Raw genomic sequence first — 22,604 nt, forward strand, 5'->3', positions numbered from 1 at the left:
ACACAAAACTGCCTTCTCCACTGTTGCTGAAGCATGGCTAAGAGGCAGTAGATGGTCAGGTCACTTAGCTTTTGTACTAGGTCTGTTCCTGCCAGTGCTGGTCTGGTGTGCACCAAGCAGTGTCTCTCTCCCAGGACCAGGAATTTCTGTGCCTCTTCATGGGCATAGAGGGCTAAGCAGTGGGGCAAACCACCCTCAAGCCAAACTCTACTACTGGCTTGTAGGGTTGCAGAGCTGTGTTCAAGGTGGTGTAAAGAGAGCCAAGAAGTGACCACTCAGGCAGGAGGGAGAGCTGGGAGAGGGGACTGAAGCTTCATCAGAAAGATTATTTTTTTAATACACGGATGGATGATGTACCTTTATCAAATAAAACAAGTACAAGCCCAGAAACAGTGTATCAGAGCATCATAAAACAATTTAGGTTGCAAGGGACCTCTGAACACCAACCTTCTGCTCTCAGCAGATCCAAGTAGATCAGCAACTTGTTCTTGATGAGTCTCTCCATCACTTGCCTCAAGAATGCAAACCCAGACTGTGGCACAGGAGTTGTCCTGCCTTATTCTCTGTCTGCAGGGATGGGGATGGCTCCTACAGCCTCAGGGAAAGGAATGGCATGTATCTCAGGACAGCAGAGCAAAGGTGGGGGTTAGGCATTGCCTTACGAGTGTTGGGAAGAACGGCAAAACCCAAGACTGAGTCCAAGGTGCCCATGGCAAGAGCAAGATCCTAAAACTGAAAGCAGCTGTGGGTTTGTGCAGCTGGGAACATGGCAGGAGGGATAGAGAATTCCCCTTGAAGGAGTGGTCTTGAAATAAACTAGCCTTAGAGGCCTTTAATGCAATTGCATTCTGGCCCCTTCAGGGGAAGGCCTTCTCCACTGAAAACCAGAGGAAAAGCAGCAAGGTCCCTGGGTGCAACCTTCTGGGCTGGGAAAGGCCTTCTGGGAATAATAGAGAGTAGGTAGGTTGTCTTTGTGCAGAGCAGGCACCACTCTTGTATCTCACAAGGAAATACGTGTGTGGTGAGGAAAAGCGCCAAGGACCTGAATTAACAGCTTCACAAGGATATTTCCACTTTATTTTACATTGCCTATGTAAGACTAAGTCTCAAACTAGGAGTTACTGATTCTTCAGTGAGTAGAAAATCCCTCTGTAATCTCAAAGGGAAGCCTTGGAGGGGAGCAGGATCCCACCAACCAGGCCTGCATGACTCTAAACAGCAGTTTGCATCTTCACTGTTAAAGGAAAGGCCACAGTGCCATGCTCCCATCCCTACACAGTTGCTGCTGCAGGCAGGAATAAGCCCATCCCTCACCTCAGCAGCTCCTGACCCTGCAGGGACAGGACTAGTGTCTGAGGTAAGAGGAGAGCAAGGCACTGAGCCAGAAGGGCTGCCTGGGCTCAGTGCAGGAGGGAGGTCATTGCTGCCTGCTGTGCAGGAGATGCTGGAACAAGGAGCCATCTTTCTGGCTTAGGCGGGCGGGTGAATCCAGCTCTGCCACTCTCCCAGCTTGCATCACCAGCACGCGGTCCGAGTCCAGGATGGTGTTCAGCCTGTGGACAACAAATGCCAGGACACATGTTGGTGGATCTGAGGAGAAGCTCTGGATACTGCTTCCCCTGCTGTTAAGGGTGGCCTAAGACATGCCCAGCATTAGGAGCTGTGGAGGATCTCCCTCTGCACTCAGGGTCACAGTGCAGTGCAGCTCCCTAGAGAGCCTCTGCTCACTGCTGAAATGCAGCACCTCTTAGGAGAGCACCATGATGCCTTCCAGTTGCTGGGCATGGCAGGGCACTAGGAGTACAGAGGGAAGTTCTGTGGAGGGGAAGCTCAGAGCATGCCTGATTCTGGGGTTGCACAAAATGTCTCCATCCCCACAGAGGTTAGTGAGTTGCTTCCATTTGCCCCAACACCTCCTCACCTGCCACCTCCCGAGGGCAGCAGAAATGGACTTGTGCGTCAGCTGTTACTTGCAGTCTGGCATCTTTGCTTATGCTACCACCACCACTGGATTTGTAGTTGCCAGCCAGCCAACCACAGGACCCACTGCACACAAATGTGCCCAGGTCTGCCCAGACTGCCAGCAGAGCAGCAACCTCTGGCCCTGGGTAGGGAAGACAAGACAGCGGGAATGTCTTTGCACAGTCAGGCACTATTCACTGTGAAACTACAGCCCTACGGAGCTGCAAGTCACAAGGAAGACACAGCACAGGATTTGAGCTGGTAAAAGGCACTATGGAGTTCAGAACTCTGGTTACACATTCATCCCCAAGAGAGTGCAAGCTGCAGCACTGAAAATGACTTGGGAGGGCAAGAGACAAGTTCAGAGTCACTTCCCATCCTGGATTTCACACAAAGCTGAATGGTATGGAAGAACCATGGATACAAAACAACCCCATCATCACCTCTCTCTCCCTACTGCTCTCCCCCACTGCTCTTCATCCCAGTGGAAGCGGGGCTGGGACCATCTTCAACTCAGTCTTGCTGTTTTGCCTTCTGCCATTCCTTCCTCTGCTGTTTCTCCTCTTTAATTACTCCCCCATCAAAGGTGGCCTCCCCACACCCAACCCAAACACACACCTCAGCCCACAGTGCCCTTGCACTTCTACTCTATTTATGCCTAATATCCCTAGTGTATGAACCACATTCCCTTCACACTGTTCCTGCCTCCCTCCTACATGATGTATTTAACAAGACCCACTTGATTCACTTGCCAGGCCCAGCCCACCCTGCCTGTCATCCATCACTCCCACTTCTGTGCAGCAGGACACCAGCCCCTGCCACCTGCTCATTTGATTTTTATTTTTGTGGTAACCTCTGTGCTTTGAAAACACCCTCCATACGATTGTATAACCCTCCTCCAAATTCTCCTCCACTTGGCAAGAGTAAGAGCAGAGAACACCACCTAATGCTGATCCATCCCTTCTCTGCAGTATTCATGTTGTGCCCTCCTCCCTCTGGCTGCAACCATCCACTGACTCTACTCTTAATCGCTCAGATGTGGGGCAATCACTGTTGTCCTGTCCTGCCTGGGCGGTGTCTGTCTTGCTGGCATCAGGTGCAGGCTGGGACTAAAAGTCAGGATTTTGGAAGACAGAACTATCCAGAAGCTGGCTGCAGCCCTTCGCTGCCGGCTGTCCTGTACTGCCCTCTACTGAGCCGGGGACACCTGCTCCTCCCCGGTCTCCACACTGCCCTTTCCATATGATAGCTCTCCATTACTCCTAGCCCTAATTTGGCAGAACCACAGGTGGGATTCACCTGCCCTACAGATCCCAGCAGGCAGTGCTCAGGAAGAGAAATGTGTGATATGATGCGGCATTTTGCCCTTTGCTGACACCAACTTCTGGGTACAACATTTTCCCCTTTCCCAGCAGAAAAGGCAAAAGGCAAGGTCCAGCTTTGGCACTTGAAAAAGCTTATCACAGAGACCTCCCTGCTCAGCCTTGAGGCCCAGGCATGGCATGTGCAGCCACCTGTCCCTGTGAGTGGTAGGATGACTTTAGGCACAGAGTGCTGCTTCCTCCTTACCTGTGAGCAATCGTCAAAACAGTTTTGTCAGCGAAGCGCTGGCGGATGGTCTGCTGCAGCAGCTGGTCTGTCTTCTGATCCACACTGGCTGTGGCCTCATCGATGCACAGCACCTGCCGGGGACAGAGAGTGAAGGGAGCTCCCAGGCACCACAGCAGAGACCCCACTCCCTGCCTAGAGACAGCCTGAGGAGTTAGCACAGGATGTCTGTTCCCATTACACCTCCAATTCTGCAGTGCTCCCCTCTGCTGTCCCCAGACAGCTGCCAGCAGTTCACCCTTCCCCTGCTTCGATGGAGGCAGTGCACTCACCTTGGCCTGCGTCAGGAGGGCTCTGGCCAGACACACCAGCTGCCTCTGTCCCACAGACAGACTCTTTCCCCTCTCTCCCAGCTCACTGTCCAGTCCACCTGCAGGGATCAAGATCAGCAATCACCTGCATCACCTGCACAGGGCGCTAAACAGTTCCACCAGTCCAAGGTTTTCCCAGCAGCACAGAAAATCCCAACTCTGCTCAGGCCTAGGCCTTAGCAACTGGAGCCTTTACACTTAGACACAAGCAACATCTGGCACAGTTCCCTTAGAACTAAGGCCTGGCTTATCTCTCAGGTAGTCCTCTAACACCCACTGAGGCCTGGTCTTACCAGCAAGATTCTGCCACCCAATCCATCACCTGCCAGTCCATTTGCCTCTAAATATCACGGAATGCCACTGGGTCCCACTGACCTGTTCCTACACTGATCCTAGCGTGACTTTGCCTAACCCATTGCCTGCTGCATCCACCTGGCCGCTTTTCCTCAGCTCCCTGCCTGAGCTAAGGCCTTCTCTCCTTTCCCAGAAACACCACTCATCAGCTGCTTCTCACTGGTTTCCAACTCACCCATCTGAGTAACAGCATCCCACAGGTGGCACTGCTCTAGCACCTCGCGGAGCTCAGCATCTGTCCATTTTCCCTGGGGGTCCAGGTTTTCTCTGATTGAGCCACTGAACAAAAATGGATCCTGGGGGATGATGGCCAGCCTAGATCTGCAAGCAAACAAGAGCTGAGGGCTCATGGGGTGGGTTCTGCAGAAAAGCAAAGGTCTGCTATTTCTTTTTTCATGGGGTGTCTTAGCTTGCTACAAATCTTAGAGGCACAGAGACATGGGTCACGTATTCAGCCTGGTTTCCTTAGCACAACTGTTGAGAAACAACAGAGAAACTCATAAAAAGCTGGCACAATCAGAAAAGAGGGTGCTGTGACAGTGCATCCTTTGCTCCTGACTCTTTACTTTGGCATCCAGCCACTGACAGTTCTAGGTCACCATTAGCTACTCTTCACTCTGTTCAGCCATACCTCAGCTCCTCCAAGCCCACCAGCTGGCTGTCAACACCATCCAGGAGAATCCGGCCTGATTTCAGCTCCACCATATGGAAAAGGGCCAAGAAAAGGGTGGATTTCCCAGATCCTGTGCGACCCACAATCCCCAGCTTCTCTCCAGGGTAAACAGTGAAGCTCACGCCATCAAGTGCATTAGGCAAGCCTGCTCTGTATGCCAGGACCACTTGCTGGAACTCCACAAGCCCCTGGCTTGGCCAGTCAGCAGAAACCTAAGAGGGATACACAGATGAGAAAGGGTATGATAGTGATTGATTGTCATCTTCAGCATCAGCTCCCGCGAGTCCAAGCACCATCCCTCCCTGTAGATGGTTGCTTTGGCTTCTGAGCAGAACCCACACACAGGCCAGTCCCACCTCCCGCCCACTCCTAGGCTTGTTTTTATGTCACAGCTTGTATCTAGCACCCGTTCTGCTTCCCTACTTCTTCCCATCACTTCAGCCTTCACCAGTTCCTGCCAGAGATTCATCCTCCCCAGGAGATATACTGGTAAAAGATGAGTGATCAAGGTGGTTTCTGTGGTGAGGGCCATCTACCCATTCAGTGGAACCCTGTGATCTCCCTAGGGGACAAGTGCAGGGCACAGAGCCAGAAGATGGGCCAGTACCTGACAACACATTTGAGCTTTTACCTGGACCAATTTATCCTGAGGCTCCATGGGGATGTCTGTGGTATACTCCTCTGTCCGCTCCACACTCACCATCATGATCTCTGTGTGAGTGAAACTGGCAATGAGGCCTGAGAGTAGGTTTGTGACAGACAGGGCGTATGAGAGCGCCAGGCCCACAAGTCCTGTGAGGACAAAAGCATAAGTAAGAATATCACTGGCAGGGAAAGAGCTGGCATCTTGGTGGGCAGACAAAAACCCAAAGGGAAGTCAGGACTCTGGTGTCTGGGGTCACACTTGAGGTTGGAGACACACAGGAGCAGAGACAGGAGTTGAAGCACTACACTGTGGGTGACTTGCATAGGGACAGGGAGCAGGAGCTTTGGATCTTATCCCAGTGTAGGAAAATGTGTAGCTCTGGGCCGGGAGAGGAGGAACGAACCCCCTGGCCACAGCCTAGGAGTAGACGTAGATCAATCCCTGGCAGTCTACCTGGATTTCCCAGCTGCTTCTGGTGCTGGATGATGGCAATTCCTGCAATTGCAGTAACCACAGCAACCCCAATCATCTGCAAGCGGATGTCCAGCCACGCCATCACTGTGTTGCTGGCGAAGAGGCAGCGCTGGTTCTGCTCCAGGTGCAGCTGATTCTCCAACTCAAACCTGTCAGGCACACAACAGAGGTTTGCACCACTCAAATTCCACTCCTGCTGTCCAGACCAAGGGCATTCCAGCCATGCTACAACCAGTCTCACACCAGGAAGGCCTTGGCCTATAAAGCCAAAGCTCTGTCTCTCTGGGTGCTCGTGCTTTCTGCTCACCTCTTTGTTGCCCGCATGGCTCTGATACTGCTCAGTCCCGAGAGGGTCTCCGAGAAGTGGGTGTAAATGGGAGACAGGGTGACACTGCACAGGCGCTTGAGCTCCCGGGATGTGCATCGGTAATAGTGCTGAATGAAGAAGTAGACTACAGCCAGAGGGAGTAAGACCAGACCAATCCAAGGGAGGCCATAGGTCATTATCACCAGCATACCCAAGAGCCCATAGATATTGGCCAGGAAGATGTTGAGGATAAATGGCAGGCTGTCATCCACACAGTACAGGTCTGAGGAGAAGCGGTTCAGGATCCGGCCTGTTGGTGTGCTGTCAAAGAAGGTGACTGTGGCCTGGCGATAAAGGAACCAGAAAGTAAGAGCCAGTCAGCTGCAGTGAGATCCAACCACAGAATAGTGTGCAGGAGAGCAGCACAAGGGGAGCAGATAAGGCCACAACACGGTAGCCACCACAACCCACTTCCTTACCTCAGCCTCCAAAGCCAGCATCCACTAGCAGCCAAACAACTCATGCTGTTTGCATGGTAGAAGGAAGCATTCCCTCTGTAGCAAATGGCAGACAGCTACTGAGACAGCAGGCACTCAGATGCCATACTAGCCCAACAGTAGCCAGGCAAATCTAGCCTCTAATCAAGACTTCCAATGCCCTAATCCTAACTCTAGCCTGAGGACCCAAGGAAGCTGAAGACATAAAGTTAACTGGCACGTGCCAGCATCAGCCCTAGATCTTGCTTAATGACTCCTTCCACTCTCACCTGAACCTGAACTCATGATCCTGCAAAAGCTCCTTTGACTCAACTAGCCCTCATCTTGGCTATACATCTAAGCCTAATGAGTGAACAGATGCAGGTGGGAGCCATAAAACATCCTTCCATGGAATGAACAGGACACATCTTGAACCCCAGCTCATTGGCCCCTTCTACTGGCTGTGGTGCAGCCCTTTTTGAATACAGTCCTACCAGTCAATACCAACAGAAACCTTAATCTATCTCCTGCACCATTACTCCTAGCTATGAGAAGAATGTCAGCTTGCAGGAGCCTCAGCCTGCTCTGGACTTTTTGCCCATTACCTTTAGAACCCTTTGGAGCAGTCGGTTGTGAATGACAGCGGCAGCATGGAGAGCGCCGTAGGCAAAGAGGAACGCCCGAACAATGGTGAAGAGGGAGTTGGCCCCTGCAATGCTCCCATAAACTATCAGGTAGAAATTCACATCCACTGAGCCATTGAACGGGGCTGGGGTGTTGTCCAGATCTTGAATGGGGGAACTGGAAAAAACGAGGAGGAAGATTATGAATCTGCCAATGTCCTCCTGACAATAAACTCACAGACATGGCATGGGAACCCAAGAGCATATTCAAGGGGAAATCAGGCTACTTTAGCCTGATACTCCTGTTATACCCCTTTGGCATGTTGGGACAAATACTCCAATTACTATGCAGCTAGGGGTCCTCCATCAGCCCCAGGCAGAAGCCTTTTGGGCACGTCATCAGATCAAAGATTTTGATTCTCTTTGTCAAAGTGGACACACATCCCCTGAAGCAAGGTGGTCAGTTTATCTATCCCTGCTCTCCAGGATCTTCACGGGAAACGCACTTAAGGGCATTTCCAGCTTCCTTTGGCTCCTCCAGACCAGATTCACTTACACAAGTCCAGCAGTGGAGAAGAGAAGCAGCTCTGGGGAAGGCAAGGAAGCTGAGCAGGCCATCACAGAGGTATTTGCTGTCTGGGATATGCTGGAGATCCAGTATGACAGCCACCAATCTGAGATGTTTCTGGATGCTACAGAGAAAGACAGACTACATAAAGAGGAATTCAACTTTTGAATCAGCAAATATAAAACAGGAAAGCTGGAGGGGAAGCTGCTGGACAACTTTTGCATGGTCTCACTGCCCAGTCTAGTCTTCCCCCTGATAGCAGTAGAGCAGGAGCAAGGGAACAGCCTTGAGCTGCAGCAGCGACAGAGCACTGCTACAGAGGTACAGTAATGCAACTGCAGCAGCAAGAGGCCAGGTACAGTTCCCACATGTGCCTCCTCCCTAACAAAGTAGCTCCTTGAGCTACTTTAACTTAGGGAAAGTGGTCTCCCTGCTACAGGGTGTTTAAACCCCTGGCGTCTTTCCTTCTGGACTCCATGCAACCAGGGAATGAGACAAGAGGAGAGGAATATCTAAAGAGAGATGTGCTGCTGGGTCACTGCCTCACCTTGCATCAGGAACAGTGAGAAGAGGATTGATATTGCCAAGCAGCTGCCCATTGCCAGCCAATAGGCCTTGTACACATGAAAAGCCACTGCCCCTTCTTTCTTCTCTTCCTCCTTGTGGATGAGATTATTATTTTGGGTTGATTCTTCTGCCTCTGTCTCTATGGCCTCTTCCTGTCCCTGTTCATTAGGGGCTGTGGGAATGGATGCAAAAGCAAAGGTCAGTGCAATGTTAAATTCTTCCTGCAGCTTCTCCTTACTGTGAACAGAGCAAGTCTAAACTATGAGGGAGACTTTTTCCCCTCCTCTCTCCTCTTTCAAGACAGGTGCACCAACTGTGGCAGTTCTTCATCCAAAACTGGACTACAAGTGGAACAACAGGTTCAAATACTGCTCTAGATCAATATCCAATGATATGTGGGCCTCCTGTCCCTCTGTGTATACACCACCCACATATACAGCAGAACAAGATAGTGGGAATTCTGCTCTAAGGCCAGCAGCCATCAGGTACCAGTTCTGTCTGGATGGTCAGCTAAGCTGTGCTGCCCCAGCCACATTCAAGCTCATCAGGGACAGACCTTTATCCTTATTCCCCTTGTCTGTAACCTTGAACTTGGGGAAGGCTTCAACAAGTGGCAGGATATCAGCTGGTGTGCCTGTGAAGAGAGATATGCAAATGCTTCAGCATCTGTGAGGAATAGGTGACAACTTCCCACCTTCCCTCTGCCTCTTGCTCTGAAATGACCCAGTTCTGTTCTCTCATAACATTCCCTATGTCATACAGCAGCTGAACCCTTGAAGGCTTTGCTCCTGTTATGTTTTTCTGCCTCATCAGCTTCTCACATCTAGGGCTGTCCTGTTTTATCTGTACATCTGCACATTCTCTTCCACCCTATCTTTGCCCACATGCAGTGTCTCCAATGTCCTCTTTTATCACTGGGTTCCCCGCTAGTTAATCTTAATCCCCTTAAGCCATTCCAAGACACAAGTGAATGCCTGAGAAGACAGACAGTGTACCTGTCTTAATTATTTTGCCATTGTCCATCAACAACAAAGCATCGGCCTTCTCCAAAAGCTCAGTCCTGTGAGTGCAAAGGACCCTGGTCTTATGTTTGAGAACTCCAAGAATGCATTTCTGCATAATATGGTTGGCTACGTCTGCATCAACAGCAGCCAGGGGATCATCAAGAAGGTAAAGTTCTTTCTCCTGGGAGGGGGACAAAACATAAAAGGATACAGCTGCTGCCCTGCTGGAGCAGGCAGTGCTGTAGAGAAAAGTCCAAGTGCCTCCATGTTGGCAGCACCTTTAGGCTAGCACAATGTGCTTTAAAGACATGCTGCCAGAGCTCACTGTACAGCTGAGTGCTTCCAGCCTCTTCAGATTTGATTCAGCACTGGGCATGACCTGCCACACAGTAACTCCTTTGTTATTTACCTGGTAAATGGCTCTGGCAAGGGCTATTCGAGCCTTCTGTCCCCCACTGAGTGTCACACCATTTTCACCCACCTCTGTCTGGTCACCTGCTGGTAAAATCTGAAATATTCAAAAAAATCATTTAGAAAGGGACAGGAAACTGCTGGGGATTCAAAACCAGGACACAGGGGCACCTCTCCAGTCTCTGGCAGTAATTTCTAAGGCTGACACCTTACCAACAATTAAACACTGCAACAGTCTATACACTGGTTCTACAGATAACTGGCAAGCTTAATTAATGCAACGAAAATCTCTTATGCTCCAGAATAGGGTGGTCACATCTGAACTACCCATTGAGAGCAACTTCTGGTCCAAGATAATTGCACACAGTAATTTTCTGTGAGAACAAGAGCTGTGCCTGCATCAAAATTATGTCAGGGTCCTTCCAAACAGTGTAGCAGTAAAAACTACCAAGTTTCAGTATCTGGAAATAAGTCTCCTCTCAGTTTGGTAGCATAGGTGTATTCTACTAAATCTCAAATAAAAATCTTGCCTTTACAGAGTATTCATAGCTCCAGCCGAAACAAACAGGAGCTGCTAAAGCTTGGCACTTCAGAAAACCAGGTATAGCTTATAAACTGGGAGACGGCTAGTTTCCTACCATACATACAGCCAGGTTTATTGGCTAATACAGTCATAAACCTCAAATTTAGAATATGCGTATTACTGATAGAAGCACTGGCTTAGCCCTTCCAGATTCCAAAGAAGTTGCTTCTGATCCCACCCCCCCAAAAAAAGCATCAGCTGCTGATAGATTCTGCCTGAAAAACCCAATTCAGCAGCCATTCAGCTCTGCAAGAAACACTCCTCTCCCCAGGATGAAGAGCTTTTGGCTCAGCAGCAGAAGAAACCATCCAAAGTGCTACAAGAGTGTCTTCACACCTTAAAGTATGGGGATGCCGGGAATGGTGTGGGCTTGGTGATCAGAGGAACACTGTGTGATGGGACATTGGAAGAGCAGTCTATACCCTGAAAGAATAAAGACTGATCCCAGTGAGGCTCAGGATGGATGCAAAAGCCTGCCAAAAAGGCCCAGGCAGGTTTACAGTCTAGGCACTCACATTCAGGTCCTCGGAGAGGGCACAGGCTTCCAGCACCTCCTTGTACAGCCTGGCATCATATTCCCGCCCAAAAAGAATGTTTTCCCGGACAGTGGTAAACTGTATCCATGGCTCCTGTGTGGCCAGACCAAATCCTTGCTCCAGGTCACAAACATACACTCGTCCACCTTGTCTGCAAGCACACCGAAGTGGGTGTAAAGGGCAACAAAGGAAAACTGTTGGCAAATCAAAATGGCCTACAAGCTGGGATAGTACTGGACAGTCCCCACCTGCGGTGGCATGGAGGGACCAGGCAGGGAAAAGTCTTTAGGCTACTTACTTAATGAGCTCTCCAGTGATGGCTGCAAGCAGAGAGCTTTTGCCAGAGCCGACCTTCCCAACAACCCCAAGGAGCATTCCCTGCAAAGGGAAATGAAGAGAAACAACCTGATGTGCTAGTACAGGGTAGCTTGTCCAGATTTCTTGAGCCACACATGGTCCTAGCAGTCAGCTTCCTTACAGGCTATCTCACACATTCAGCAGTGCAGCTGGGTACATTTGTCAGGTAAACCAGACTCCTGATATGACAGGACACAGATTTGCAAGGAGTGTTAACTCCAGAGCCCTGCTCTGTTCCCTGTCCAGTTGTCTCCTGCAGTAATAGCAGAAGGCAGAGGGAACTAGTTCGTCTCTTGTCTGTAAGCCATGGATGTTCTCTAGCACCTTTCAGCTCCGAGATGTAATATTTGTCCTGTGCCTCTTGACCAAGAGAAGGTTTTGATGCACAGCTCCTAAACTGAGGGAAACATGCCACCTCTGCTCCATTATTTCTAGGTTCCAGTATTTTTTCTCTAGTGCCATTTTTCTGTGCTACCTCCCATGTCCTTGCTCACCTTTCTCACTGACAGGTTCTCAATGTGCAGTTGCAGAGTGCCTGTGGATGAGGGCTGCCTGGTGCTTTCCTCCTCAAGTGGCACCCACGAGAAGGCTGCACATTGCATCTCCATGGCAGTAGCAGTATCTGAAGGGCTATCTACAAGTGAAAAGCAGAATAGCAAAGCACTGCTATGAGAAGACCAGAAAATTAAAGGCACCTGGCATCACAAATACTATCAGCTTTACTCTCAAATGCAGAGACCATGGATGAGGCACTGCATGATGCCCCTCACCCAGCCACAGAATGAGACTCCTGCCTACTGACTTGCCCTTGAACTTATGCATCTCTTCATCCAACCCTTCTGTCTCCAGCTCACACCAGACACACACGGCTGTCAGGGAGACACTCTGAGGATGTAACTTGGTTTTATTACTGCTGAAGGTAAAAGAATGTCAGGGAGCCGGCAAAAGGCAATGAAAGAAGGAAAGGGAGCTAATATGGCTCAGGAGAGGGGCAGCCACTCAAGCCTTTCTGCCAGGTGAAGCCAAGTTTGTTGATGGGTTCAGTGTCAGAAGAATTTTGATCACAGGACAGAGCTGCTTGTTCTACTGCAACACTAATGGCTCTGTGGGGACAAGCAATGGCTTATGGTTGGTAAAGTGGAATGTTATAGCCTTGTCTCCTGCTTTCCACAGAAATTAAGAGAAATTAAGTGTATTCACTCTGCCTCCACCCAACTGAACATCTTGAATCACAGGGTGAGAGCCAGCTGCCTTCCAGTAATGCCCCTGGGCCTCGCCCCTCAGCTCTCTGCTCTGAATGTCTGCTGACCAGAGTCTCAGGCCTGGCAGCTTCCTTAACCATTACCTAGGGCATAATAGGCTTCCAGGTCCTGGTCCATGAGTTCAAAGAATTGCTGGATTCGATCCAGGGAAACTTTGGCCTCCAAGATCGCATTCAACACCCATGGGAAGCTGTTGAGGGGTAGAATAAGCATCCCAACAAGGGCCAATGCTGTGAACACCTGCATGGGTAAGCAAAGAGCCATGAGTTGGAGCCAGTACCTCCCTTGTATCCTCCAATCAGCTTCACCAGAGAGAGCCTGAAGAGCTGTGGAGAGATGGGCTGGGTTTATTTCCCAGAGAAGATGCCCGAGGACTGCAGTCCCACTGCAGACTGTGGTGTGCACAAGTTTGGAGCTCTCCCTACTACCTACTCACCTTTGTGGCAGTGAGCTGGTGACCCAACAGAACGTAGGTGATGAAGATGGTAATGGAGATGATAACAGGCAGTGCTGCCCACATGTACACGCACACGGCATCCAGGTAACTGACAGCCCGTGACTTCTGCAGCTCTTTAGCCCGGCAGGCATTTATCCTGGTGCTGAAGTGCTTCTCCCAGGCATAAAACTTGATCACACGAATGCCACTGAGGAACTCTGTCATTAGCTGCAGGCAATGAGGAAAAGAACATCACGCAAATGTGTGTGTGTGCCCCTTCTGGCATTTTTCTCAACAGCTGTGATTCAATTAATCTGCCTTGGATTATGACAAGCGGCCAAGAAGCCAGCGTTCTGGGACAAGCAGGGAGAAAATACAAACTCAGAGAGATACCACTGCCCCTCACCTTGACTCGTGTGTCCTTGTGTTTCAGCATCTCCTCGCTGTTCATCGTGATGCGGTTAGCTATGATCTTGTTGATGGGCACAAGCAGCAGTGCCAGGGCCACACCTCCCAGAAAGGCTACCCCCACTTGCTGGTAGAGGAGGTAGAGGGTAATGGCAAGCTGGACAGGCAGGCTCCACAGCTCATGGAAGCTGAGGCAGAAGTTGACCAACCTACTGGTGTCTGTGCTCATGAAGTTGACAATTTCCCCCACAGTGAAGCGGGCAAGGCTGGTGCTGCTGACATGCAGAGCCTTGCGGTAGATGGCAGAGATGACAGAGGCCCGCACCATTAGTGTCATCTTGTTCATCTCGTAGCTGAACTGGTTCCGCAAGAGAGCGCCCAGGAAGGAGCCAGCAAAGAGCCCAAGGGCATACAGCACCCCGTGGCTCAGGGGCTCCTGCCGTGACTCCATGAAGTTCACCAGCAAGTTCAGAAGAAGAGGACCTGAAAAATCCAGCAGACTGCCAGCCAGCTTGAGAAGTCCAAGGGTGTAGAAACGAAGCCCAAAGGCCGCATGAAGGACCGACAAGAGGCGCACAGCTTCCTGGGCATGGTGTGGGCTGTCTGGAGCATCACTGCTCCCATCACCTGCAGCAATGATTGGGCTGGTAAGAGACACTGTCTCCTCCTCTGCTTGGTGAAGAGCTGCCTTCTTCTGCCAGCAGGAGTAGAACCGGTCACAGACCCTGGCAGCCTGGAGCTGGCGAGGAAGCACATAGACATCCTGTGGATGGTTCAGCTTCTGCTGGTAGCCACGCTTCATTAGGGGGTTCATCCAAATGTAAAAGAAGCGTGAGAGCCAGCTCTCACCATCTTCTGCCACTCTCTGCTGGTCAGGCACTGGGATCCCTGGCTCTGAGATGGGCTGGTCTTGTTGCCAGGAGCGATTGATGGAGAGGAAGTCCTGCCTGCCAGCAGTGGGGAAGAGGTAGCTGACCACATAGGCAAGCAGAGAGGCCAGCTGCAGACAGAGAATGGCAAACCTGGAGGAGGCACCAGGGTGGGCAGGGGACCAAGCTGTCCCAGTCTGGCAGTACCATACCAGTGTGATGATGAAGGAAGGTAGGGGTAAGAGAGTGAGGAGAGCCAGGGCTGCAGGGCCCCTGGTAAAGCCATGAATGGACCTGCAGAGCATGAGAAGAGCGAAGCCATGCACCAGCCATGTCAGGGCAGCAGTGCCATTGGCCAGCACTTCAAGGTACATAGGGCCCAGCTCCTGCTGGGAAATGCTGGCTGGGATTGTGTCAGCAAGGAACAAGCCAGTAAGTACAAAGGAGGTAGCGATTCTCCATCCCCAGCTTAGCCTGCAAGGCACACTGGAGCCAGACCTTGAGGAGAAAGAGCGAAAGAGTGAAATAATTTACGGCTGAAATTCCACTACCTCTCAGTCAGTACTGTCCTTCTTCCTCTCCTCTTCCTGCTGTTTATACATCCACTCTTATTTAACCTTCTAGATACACCTCCTTCCAGATACACCTCCCTAGATTTGTAACTTTATGTGACTGTAGGCATTGCTAAACTACATCAGGTCAATACAGCCCATTCTTTGGTCAATACCAGAGATTTAGATGCTACCAAAGAATAGCATTTCTTTACAGAAATTTGTTTGCATACTATGATATTTTGTGGTCAAATTAGACTCCAATCCTTGAGGATTAACAGCAAAAAAAATTATATTTAACCTCTTTAACACAAATTTTGGATGATGAAATTCTCTGTGTCACATCTCTGATCCTTGATTTCCTTGTCTGTGGGATATTTCTTCTAGAAACATTTTTTTAATCACTCTTAGTTTCAGTGATGTTGTGCTTGTAAAGTCTATAATCTATTGCCCATCAAAATACTTCAGTATCACTGGATTCTTTGTGGCCTTTCAGTATGAGTGAATGTTGTAATTTTTATGAATTTCAGAAGAGGGTAAACAGAAAAACAATTTTGGGTTTCTCTGAACTCCTTATTGCCTTACATACATCTTCTATGCCACCTTGGATTTATGTCCTTTCCCAGAATACTCCCAGTTTCCCCAGTCCTCATTCACTGAAATAGTTTTTAATTACTTTCTGTGATTTTATGCCCACAATCCCCTCTATTCTTTCTGGATTCCTTTCTGTACACTGTACTCTGAATTAAGACGGACGCTGACAAATACAATAGCATTATAATATTGTGTCCTTCCCTAATTACATATTCAGCACATTATAGGGAGAAATAATTTCAGCCTTTCCACCCCACCTCCAGTCCTGCATAATAATCAAGAGTCAGACAAGTCAGTTGTCATACCTCGGAGTGCCAAGGAAGCAGGCACTGACCACTGCAAGGATCACATGAGGAATCACATTCAATGTCAGCTGGTTAAAGCAATGGCCAATGCTGCCGCGAACCCACACAGGGAGTGGATCTTCTGGGCTGGTCCCACACAAACTAGCCAGGATGTTCTCCATCCTTTGTTGGTAATTCAGTGTGAGAGTCAGGATGTCCTAGGGTAAAGAAAAAGCAGCATGAGGTAAAAACCATGAGAACTACGGCTCCAGTCCAAGACGGAGTGTGATGAGTAATTAACATGGAGCTAGAAGCAACTTCCTGGGTCATAGTCCAAGCCCGGCTATTGTTCACTCACTATCATATTATCTACTTCATGAAATGATCAAGCTCCAGCTTAAATTATGTTGTTTGCTCCCTTAAATCACCCCGGGACTGCAATGCCCCGTGAATCTGAAGCTTATTTCCAGGCTGACTTTTTTTTCCCGTGACGAGTTTATCCTTTGTAAATAGTATAAGGAAGTATTTTCCCTTCTGTACATCGGTATGAAAAATATTTTGAGCTGCTTAAACAATAACCTATTCATTGTATCTCCATGTTGACAACACTTCCCACCATGGTACTTCCTAAGGCAGGATGTAACACGAAACATTCCCCAGATGGTAAAGGAGGATGCTGGTGCGCATCCAGAGAAGCAGGCGGTACCCCTAAGCTACACAGGACTGGCGAACCAGCCCCCTCTGTGTGCCGCCCCGCGGACTGGAGCACACCTGGGAAGGCCTCGGCTTTACAAGGATTTCTGCTCGCACCAGCCCGTCCCATCTCCAGCCCGGGGCCGGCTGAGCGCCACGGGCCGGGCGCCGCACGGAGCTCGGCAGCAGGCGGGGGCACGGGCACTGCAGCACCGCGGCCGCCGCCCCGTCCAGCGGCCCCCGGCAGCGGCCCGCGCCGGCGCCAGCCCGGGGACCTCCCAGCCGCGCCGGGGCGGGCGCAGCGGCCGCCACGTGCCGGTGACGGGCAGGCCCCGCCGCCCCCCGCCCCGCGGACCTCGGCTGCCCCGGCGGCGCATGCCCCGCGCGCCCCCTGGCGGCCGGGAGGACTCGCCGCAGCCCCGGCGGGGCGGGGCGGGGCCGGGCCGAGGGGGAGCCGGGCAGGAGCTGCGGCTGAGGCGAGGGGCGAGAGCAGGCCAGGGCAGCACGCACAGCGCGCTCAGACTTCTGCGTTCTGGTTAAAAAATACAAATTACCCGAACTAAAAACCAGCCGTGAACAACTGTGATGTTCCCCAAAATTCCTCTAGTTCCTTCCTGGTGATCTTATCCCTCCCCTCCTTCTGTGATATCTGGCTCACAGCATCCGAACTGTTTGTACACTGACTGACACCAGATGCACATCACAGACTTGCAGTGTCACCGTGTCAAACAGCACAGGAATAGTTATGGACCACTGTGTTATCCAAACATCAGCACCAACAGGTATAGCCCAGGCAGTGCTTCTACAAGTATAAATGTACTTCTACAGGTACAACATTCTTTGCTTGGAGACAGTACTACAAGATGAAAATGACATTACTGTAAGAGCACCTTGCCAATAACACATCAGCCTACTCACAGTGGCAGAACTCTCCTGGTGCAGTGAGAGATCATGATGTTAATCTAACACAGTCATCTGAGTAACACAGGGTAAACAAATCCTCTCTGTTTCAGTGCTGTGTTCAGTGACTATGTTTGTCTGGAGCATGAACACACACATGCAAGCAGCACCCCCAAATGTGACACTCATTCTTTACTATAAGAGTATGTTGCATTGGGGTAGGGGCAGTAAATGCACAGCTTTCCAGATGAGAGAAAACAAACCGGAGAGGACAGCCAGCCCCATCTGCTCTGAACTATTATACAGTAACAGAGGAATGCTGTAAATGTCACCAACGCTACCTGGCAATTTTAGCTACTACTGGTGATTTTTACAGCAGATGTTCTGAATGCTTCAACTGTCCCAAACCCTCCCTCAGTACTCTCTTGCCAGGGAAAATAAGCATATCCCTGTAAATAACTCATCACAGGTAAAAAACTTTACTTTCAACATGCAGCTCACCAGAGATACAAAAAGCATTCTCTGAGCTTATGGGTGTTATCAGTGGGGTGCTGAAGAAGGAAAATATCAGTGACATTCCTGAGAAAGCAGAGCAATCTGGCTAAGAGAGTGTGGAACAGCAGAGATAAGAGCAAGAGCTCAGCGGCCACACTACTCTCTACTCAGTTTGCTTGCAAGGGGCAGGAGGGAAGAGTGCATTTTCTGCAAGTCTCTCTCTCTCTCTCCCCCTCCCCTCCTTGTTTAATAATCTTTTCTCACTGCAAAGCAATCTCAGTTTGTGTGTCAGAGCTGCAAGGTTGCCTTTTCATGACCAAGCTACTCATACTGTACACGGTGTGTATTTGGCCAGTCTACTCTTTTCCCCCACAGGTCGTCCAAAGGTTTCCAGACTAAACTTTCTGGAAGAGGCCTTGAGAGTAAGTTTTATGCCCTCTCTGCTCAGGGAAGCTTCCCTTCAAAGAAAATGGTGTGAAAGCAGCAAACTCTCAAAACAGCAAGTAGGAGTTGTGTGAGGTTGAAGCACTCAGCAGCACACAAATGAAGCTGATTTCAGATTTCATGGCTCTGATGTCCTATTTATTTCCAAATGAAAACAAACAAAGAAACCCAAACAACTAAAAAACGTCCAAAACCAAACACCCACCCCCCCCGCCAATATACCCATAACCCCAACCAAACAACCACTTCGCATGTCTTAATAAGATAGCAGAGTTGTTCTCGGATATCAACAAAGGACAACCTTTCTCCCTGGAGCTAATCACTCTCAGAGCTTTTCTATTCAGCCACACTGTATTTTAGCATTCTCTTTTTTCACGTGCTGCTCATCATTTCATCCTGCTTACTCATCTCTCCTAACTTCTTCAGGTTCAAAGCCATGAACTTTATCACTTCAGCTGAAAGATGGACAACTTTCAGATGCCACAGGTTCCTTTTTGGTCCAGACAGCATTGCCTACACTCATATGGGAAAACAAGCACAAAGGGTATTAAAAAAGGAACTCCAGGAAAATACCAATCCACCCTAACTAATCTGAAATCACTTTGCCTGTTCTGCATAAGTGCATTTAAATAGCATCACAGCAAGAATTGAAGTTCATTGAAATGAACTCCTCATTTTCCGCTTCCTTTTGGCTATTTCCCCTGCTCTTGAATGCCATTTACTGCTATGTATTTGACTGATTTAAGATGTGCAGCACATGGAGTAGAGGCTGGTGGCTATATTGCTTACAAAGTACCTTGCACACTATAAATAATCATACACCTGGCAATTACAAAAAAGTCAGAGCATTCAAAATTTAAAAAAAACCCCACCAACATTGGGTTTAATTTAATCCACCCCCACTGGCCATGCAGGCCAGATTTTATTCGCTGTCTTCTATCCAGGGCCTGTTAGTCCTCTATATTGAAAAATCCCCAGCTAGGAAGCGCTGTCTGGCAAAGGGAGACTGCCCTCTCCTTCTCTGATGAGTTTGTTTTGTAACAGATTACTTAATACCAACCCCAGGACTCAGGGAATCAGTGCAGGCTGCATGCCCATTCCACTTCCCAGCAAAAAGTAAATATTGAGCTGAAACAGAAGCCAGCCTAGACAAGCCTTAAATTCAGAATTATCAACCTTGTAATTATAGATGTAAAATCTCTGAAAGCAATTGTCTGTTTGGATGTGTTTTCTGTGCTCCCAGCCAGGACTCTGCTATCAGCTGAACCATCCTCAAATTCCATGACGACACAGCCAAGGAAGGTTTGATTACTTGGCTCAGTCCAAAATTTTTCATGAACAGGCTGCTTTGCCTGGACCTGAAGACAGAAGATAGATATTGTGAGCTGTTTTCCAGGGAAAAAATTAATGCCAAGTTCAGGAGACAGGAGTATCTTCTACCACATCTCCTCATGAGAACACCAATTTTGCCATAAAAACACAGAAACTGTCTTTGTTGTTACTCATAGCCTAGCCATTCAACATTAGGTGGTTGTCTCATGCCCCTGGATCTAGTCTTGACTCAGACAAGGTAAAAAACTATAATTAAGGTATTACATTTTTCTCTGTTCTGCTTCTTAACCTGATGGTCCAACCTGAATTAATTCAATTCTGATTTCTGTTTACTTGTTTATACAAAGCTATTGCTAACCTTTCTTATTCTGTTCTTTCTGAATGTCATTTGCTCCCTTTTCTTATTTGGGGCCTGATGAGAATTCACAGACACCTTATTACCCCAACATTGCCCTCAGCATCCAATTAGCTACAGCCTCTCCAAGGAGTAGCTAATTGCGAGTTCAACTATGAGCCTTGGAATTTCAAAGAGGAGTTTAGAAGCTGAACTTCTAGCAAAACAGACTGACTGGCACCTCTGTCATCCAGTGAGAATCTAGAGCACCAGCTGCAGGGATGTTACAAAAACCTCTACAAAGCAGGTAAGGGACCTTGCCTGACCTTTTCAATCCCTGAGACAAACTGTAGTGCTTCCTCTTCCAAAGATGTGAAAACTCTCAATTTGGTCTGCACCACTGGGCCCAGATTTCAGTACCAATTTTAGGAATAATTTAACTGGATCCCACTATGGATGCCCGGTCCCTTTAAAAACTTAACTTAGTAAGTCATGTGGTTAAACGATGACACTACATCTAGTTGAAAATGAGTTTATAAATTCCAATTATAAATCGTAAAGCAATGCTCAGTAAGATGACAGGGTGCTACAAAATGCTAATGAGCACTGGTCAGTCTCCAACAAATGGAATTTTTCTCTTATGAACTCTTTTGACATCACAACACATAGGGTATTTGCTTTCTTTTTATAATTTCTTCCATGAGCAGTTTTCTTATTGGTGTGCCGATAAGACATTTTAATGAACTTTCTCTTCAGTTTTTATTATCTGGATTCTTTCACCTTCCAAATGCCACCAAAATCTATGACCAAAACCCACCAGAACACCTCCTCTAGGCCTCCTTTGGACATAAGGCAAACAAGTTAGAAAAAAAACCTTCCTTTTCTGACATTTTGCAAAGTTTTTAGGTATTAGATGTATAACTATTATAGAAAACTGATTTTAAAAATGTTTTGCTGCGTTTCTTGGGTTTGTGGCTTTTCACTTGTGTTTTGAAGCCAAATTATAGCTTAAAACTGATGCAAAGAAAGCAACAGCATGGAAGAGATGTCCAAAACCAAACAAGCCATTTTTCTCACTCTCTTTATTACACTCAGATATTTTTATTTACTTCAGTTGGTGAAGCTGAGTACGATGCAGGCACCTGACATTAACGCATGAAAACGTGTTCTTCCTTGAATAAAGAAACAGAACACATTTGGGATAACAGTATATTCCTTGTAGTGATAAATTACTTGAATGTGATCTACAATGAAAAACTAGAGGGAAAACTACTACATACATATCAATTTTGTGGTTATCTCGAAGTGTTTTGCTTCTCTGAGTGTTGCTGAGCCTGCTGCTTAGGGTACTTAATTGGAACAGATTAAGCATCCATTGCTCCTGCTAGAAGCAGATCCGCAGTCTGCTGGGCATCCTCAAAGATGCAATTCTTATCCCAGGAATACCTACAACTGAATTAGGGTCGCTGATAAACACTGCAAGCCAGAGGACAGAAAGGTGAGGACAACGGTAACAGAAAATAAGTCTTTATATCGCTCATGCTTATTTTGATGATTGAGTGCATTTCCTGAGCCTGGGTGGTGATGCACTCATTCAGAAAACCTCAGAGCGGCTTGGTCTTTAATACAGTTGTACTACACCACTCCCAGCATGATTATCTTGTTATCAGACAGATCACCATCCTGCTGCTCTTTGTTGCCACTACTCTTAAGTGGTACACTTCAAAATGGTGTGTATGTTTGAGCAAATACATTCCCAAACACACAGGCAAAAATTCATCCAAAAATCGACTGGCTCTTCAAATACAGGCCCTCACATGTCATCCAGCTAAAAGTAAATTACAAATCAAGATATAAAAGCTTGTAGATTTTGGAAACGAAGCTGAAGAGTTTTATGAGAACCTTAATTTCTCTGCTTTCATTTCTTTTGACCGCTAGCCCATCTTAGTTAATTGGAAACCCTCCTCTTCTCCGGAGACAGTCCCCAGCACCAAGTAAGAGAAACGCTTCAGCAGCCGTCGCACGGGAACCGAAGCTGTCACAGCCACTCCCCCGCACTAAGCGCGGTCGGCAGCAGGTGGTCAGGTGAGGAGAGGGAGGAGGCGGGAAGCCATTTCCTACCCTGTCATCCCTGCTCCCGGCAGCCAAGAGAAATCGGTTCAGGAATTTTCTGCGCTGGAGTCTCAGCCTCAGCACCGTCTGATCGATCAGGCAAGGATCGCTTTCGAACACACTTCTGCTTGAGGACAACACCCGTACCGACCAGCTCCACAGCACAGTGCGTGTGTGTGTATGGGGGAACAAAAAACAACACAAGCAAGCAAACAACAACAACAAAAGAACCCAAATAACAAAAAGCCATCAAAGCCAAGCGTGCCCCTGTCACGGCCGCCGGGGACCGAAGCGCGGAGGGAGGCAAAGACGCACCGCACAGTCAAACGCGGCAGCAGCCCCCGCTGCCACCACACCTGACGGGGCCCCCGCGGCCGCCATTTTGTACGGGCGTCCCCAGGCACCGCCTCCCGCCCGGGATCCCGCCTCC

General features: G+C 48.8%; 1 protein-coding gene and 1 long non-coding RNA gene across 4 annotated transcripts; both read right to left on the bottom strand.

Annotated features, from left to right (window-relative positions):
• Positions 1 to 345: 345 nt before the first annotated feature.
• Positions 346 to 22,583, bottom strand: ABCC10 (ATP binding cassette subfamily C member 10). 3 transcript variants are annotated; one of them, XR_004238848.1, is made up of 23 exons: positions 22,490 to 22,583; positions 15,886 to 16,082; positions 13,565 to 14,933; positions 13,159 to 13,386; positions 12,806 to 12,962; positions 11,955 to 12,094; positions 11,402 to 11,481; positions 11,083 to 11,254; positions 9,983 to 10,081; positions 9,565 to 9,754; positions 9,126 to 9,203; positions 8,550 to 8,741; positions 7,991 to 8,126; positions 7,417 to 7,612; positions 6,336 to 6,679; positions 6,008 to 6,177; positions 5,540 to 5,700; positions 4,867 to 5,120; positions 4,411 to 4,556; positions 3,843 to 3,940; positions 3,532 to 3,644; positions 1,922 to 2,104; positions 1,464 to 1,553 (listed from the first exon to the last, which is right to left on the bottom strand). XR_004238848.1 is itself a non-coding variant. In XM_032102509.1 (22 exons), the coding sequence occupies exons 1-22, from the start codon at positions 22,553 to 22,555 to the stop codon at positions 1,418 to 1,420; spliced, it is 4,722 nt and encodes a 1,573-aa protein (XP_031958400.1). In that variant the 5' UTR covers positions 22,556 to 22,582; the 3' UTR covers positions 346 to 1,417. The 3 variants fall into 3 exon arrangements, 2 of the variants coding, with proteins under 2 accessions (XP_031958400.1, XP_031958402.1); XM_032102509.1 differs by lacking the exon at positions 1,922 to 2,104 and having other exon boundaries at positions 346 to 1,553; positions 22,490 to 22,582; XM_032102511.1 differs by lacking the exons at positions 1,922 to 2,104; positions 22,490 to 22,583 and adding an exon at positions 16,636 to 16,797 and having other exon boundaries at positions 346 to 1,553.
• On the bottom strand, positions 18,519 to 22,483 carry LOC116441033. Its single transcript, XR_004238849.1, has 3 exons — positions 22,184 to 22,483; positions 19,573 to 19,754; positions 18,519 to 18,909 (listed from the first exon to the last, which is right to left on the bottom strand). It is a non-coding gene; the product is annotated as an uncharacterized LOC116441033 (long non-coding RNA).
• Positions 22,584 to 22,604: the final 21 nt, after the last annotated feature.

The sequence above is a fragment of the Corvus moneduloides genome, chromosome 3 (assembly GCF_009650955.1).
Source record: "Corvus moneduloides isolate bCorMon1 chromosome 3, bCorMon1.pri, whole genome shotgun sequence".
In the NCBI taxonomy this organism is placed as follows: Eukaryota; Metazoa; Chordata; class Aves; order Passeriformes; family Corvidae; genus Corvus; species Corvus moneduloides.

Excerpts from the sequence above, each read along its gene's own strand:
- ABCC10 (XM_032102509.1), bottom strand. The coding sequence starts at position 22,555 with ATGGCGGCCGCGGGGGCCCCGTCAGGTGTGGTGGCAGCGGGGGCTGCT. Across the intron at positions 12,963-13,158 it reads ACCAGCTCACTGCCACAAAG|GTGTTCACAGCATTGGCCCT; the intron begins GTGAGTAGGTAG and ends TTACCCATGCAG. Across the intron at positions 6,178-6,335 it reads GCCATGCGGGCAACAAAGAG|GTTTGAGTTGGAGAATCAGC; the intron begins GTGAGCAGAAAG and ends TGTGCCTGACAG.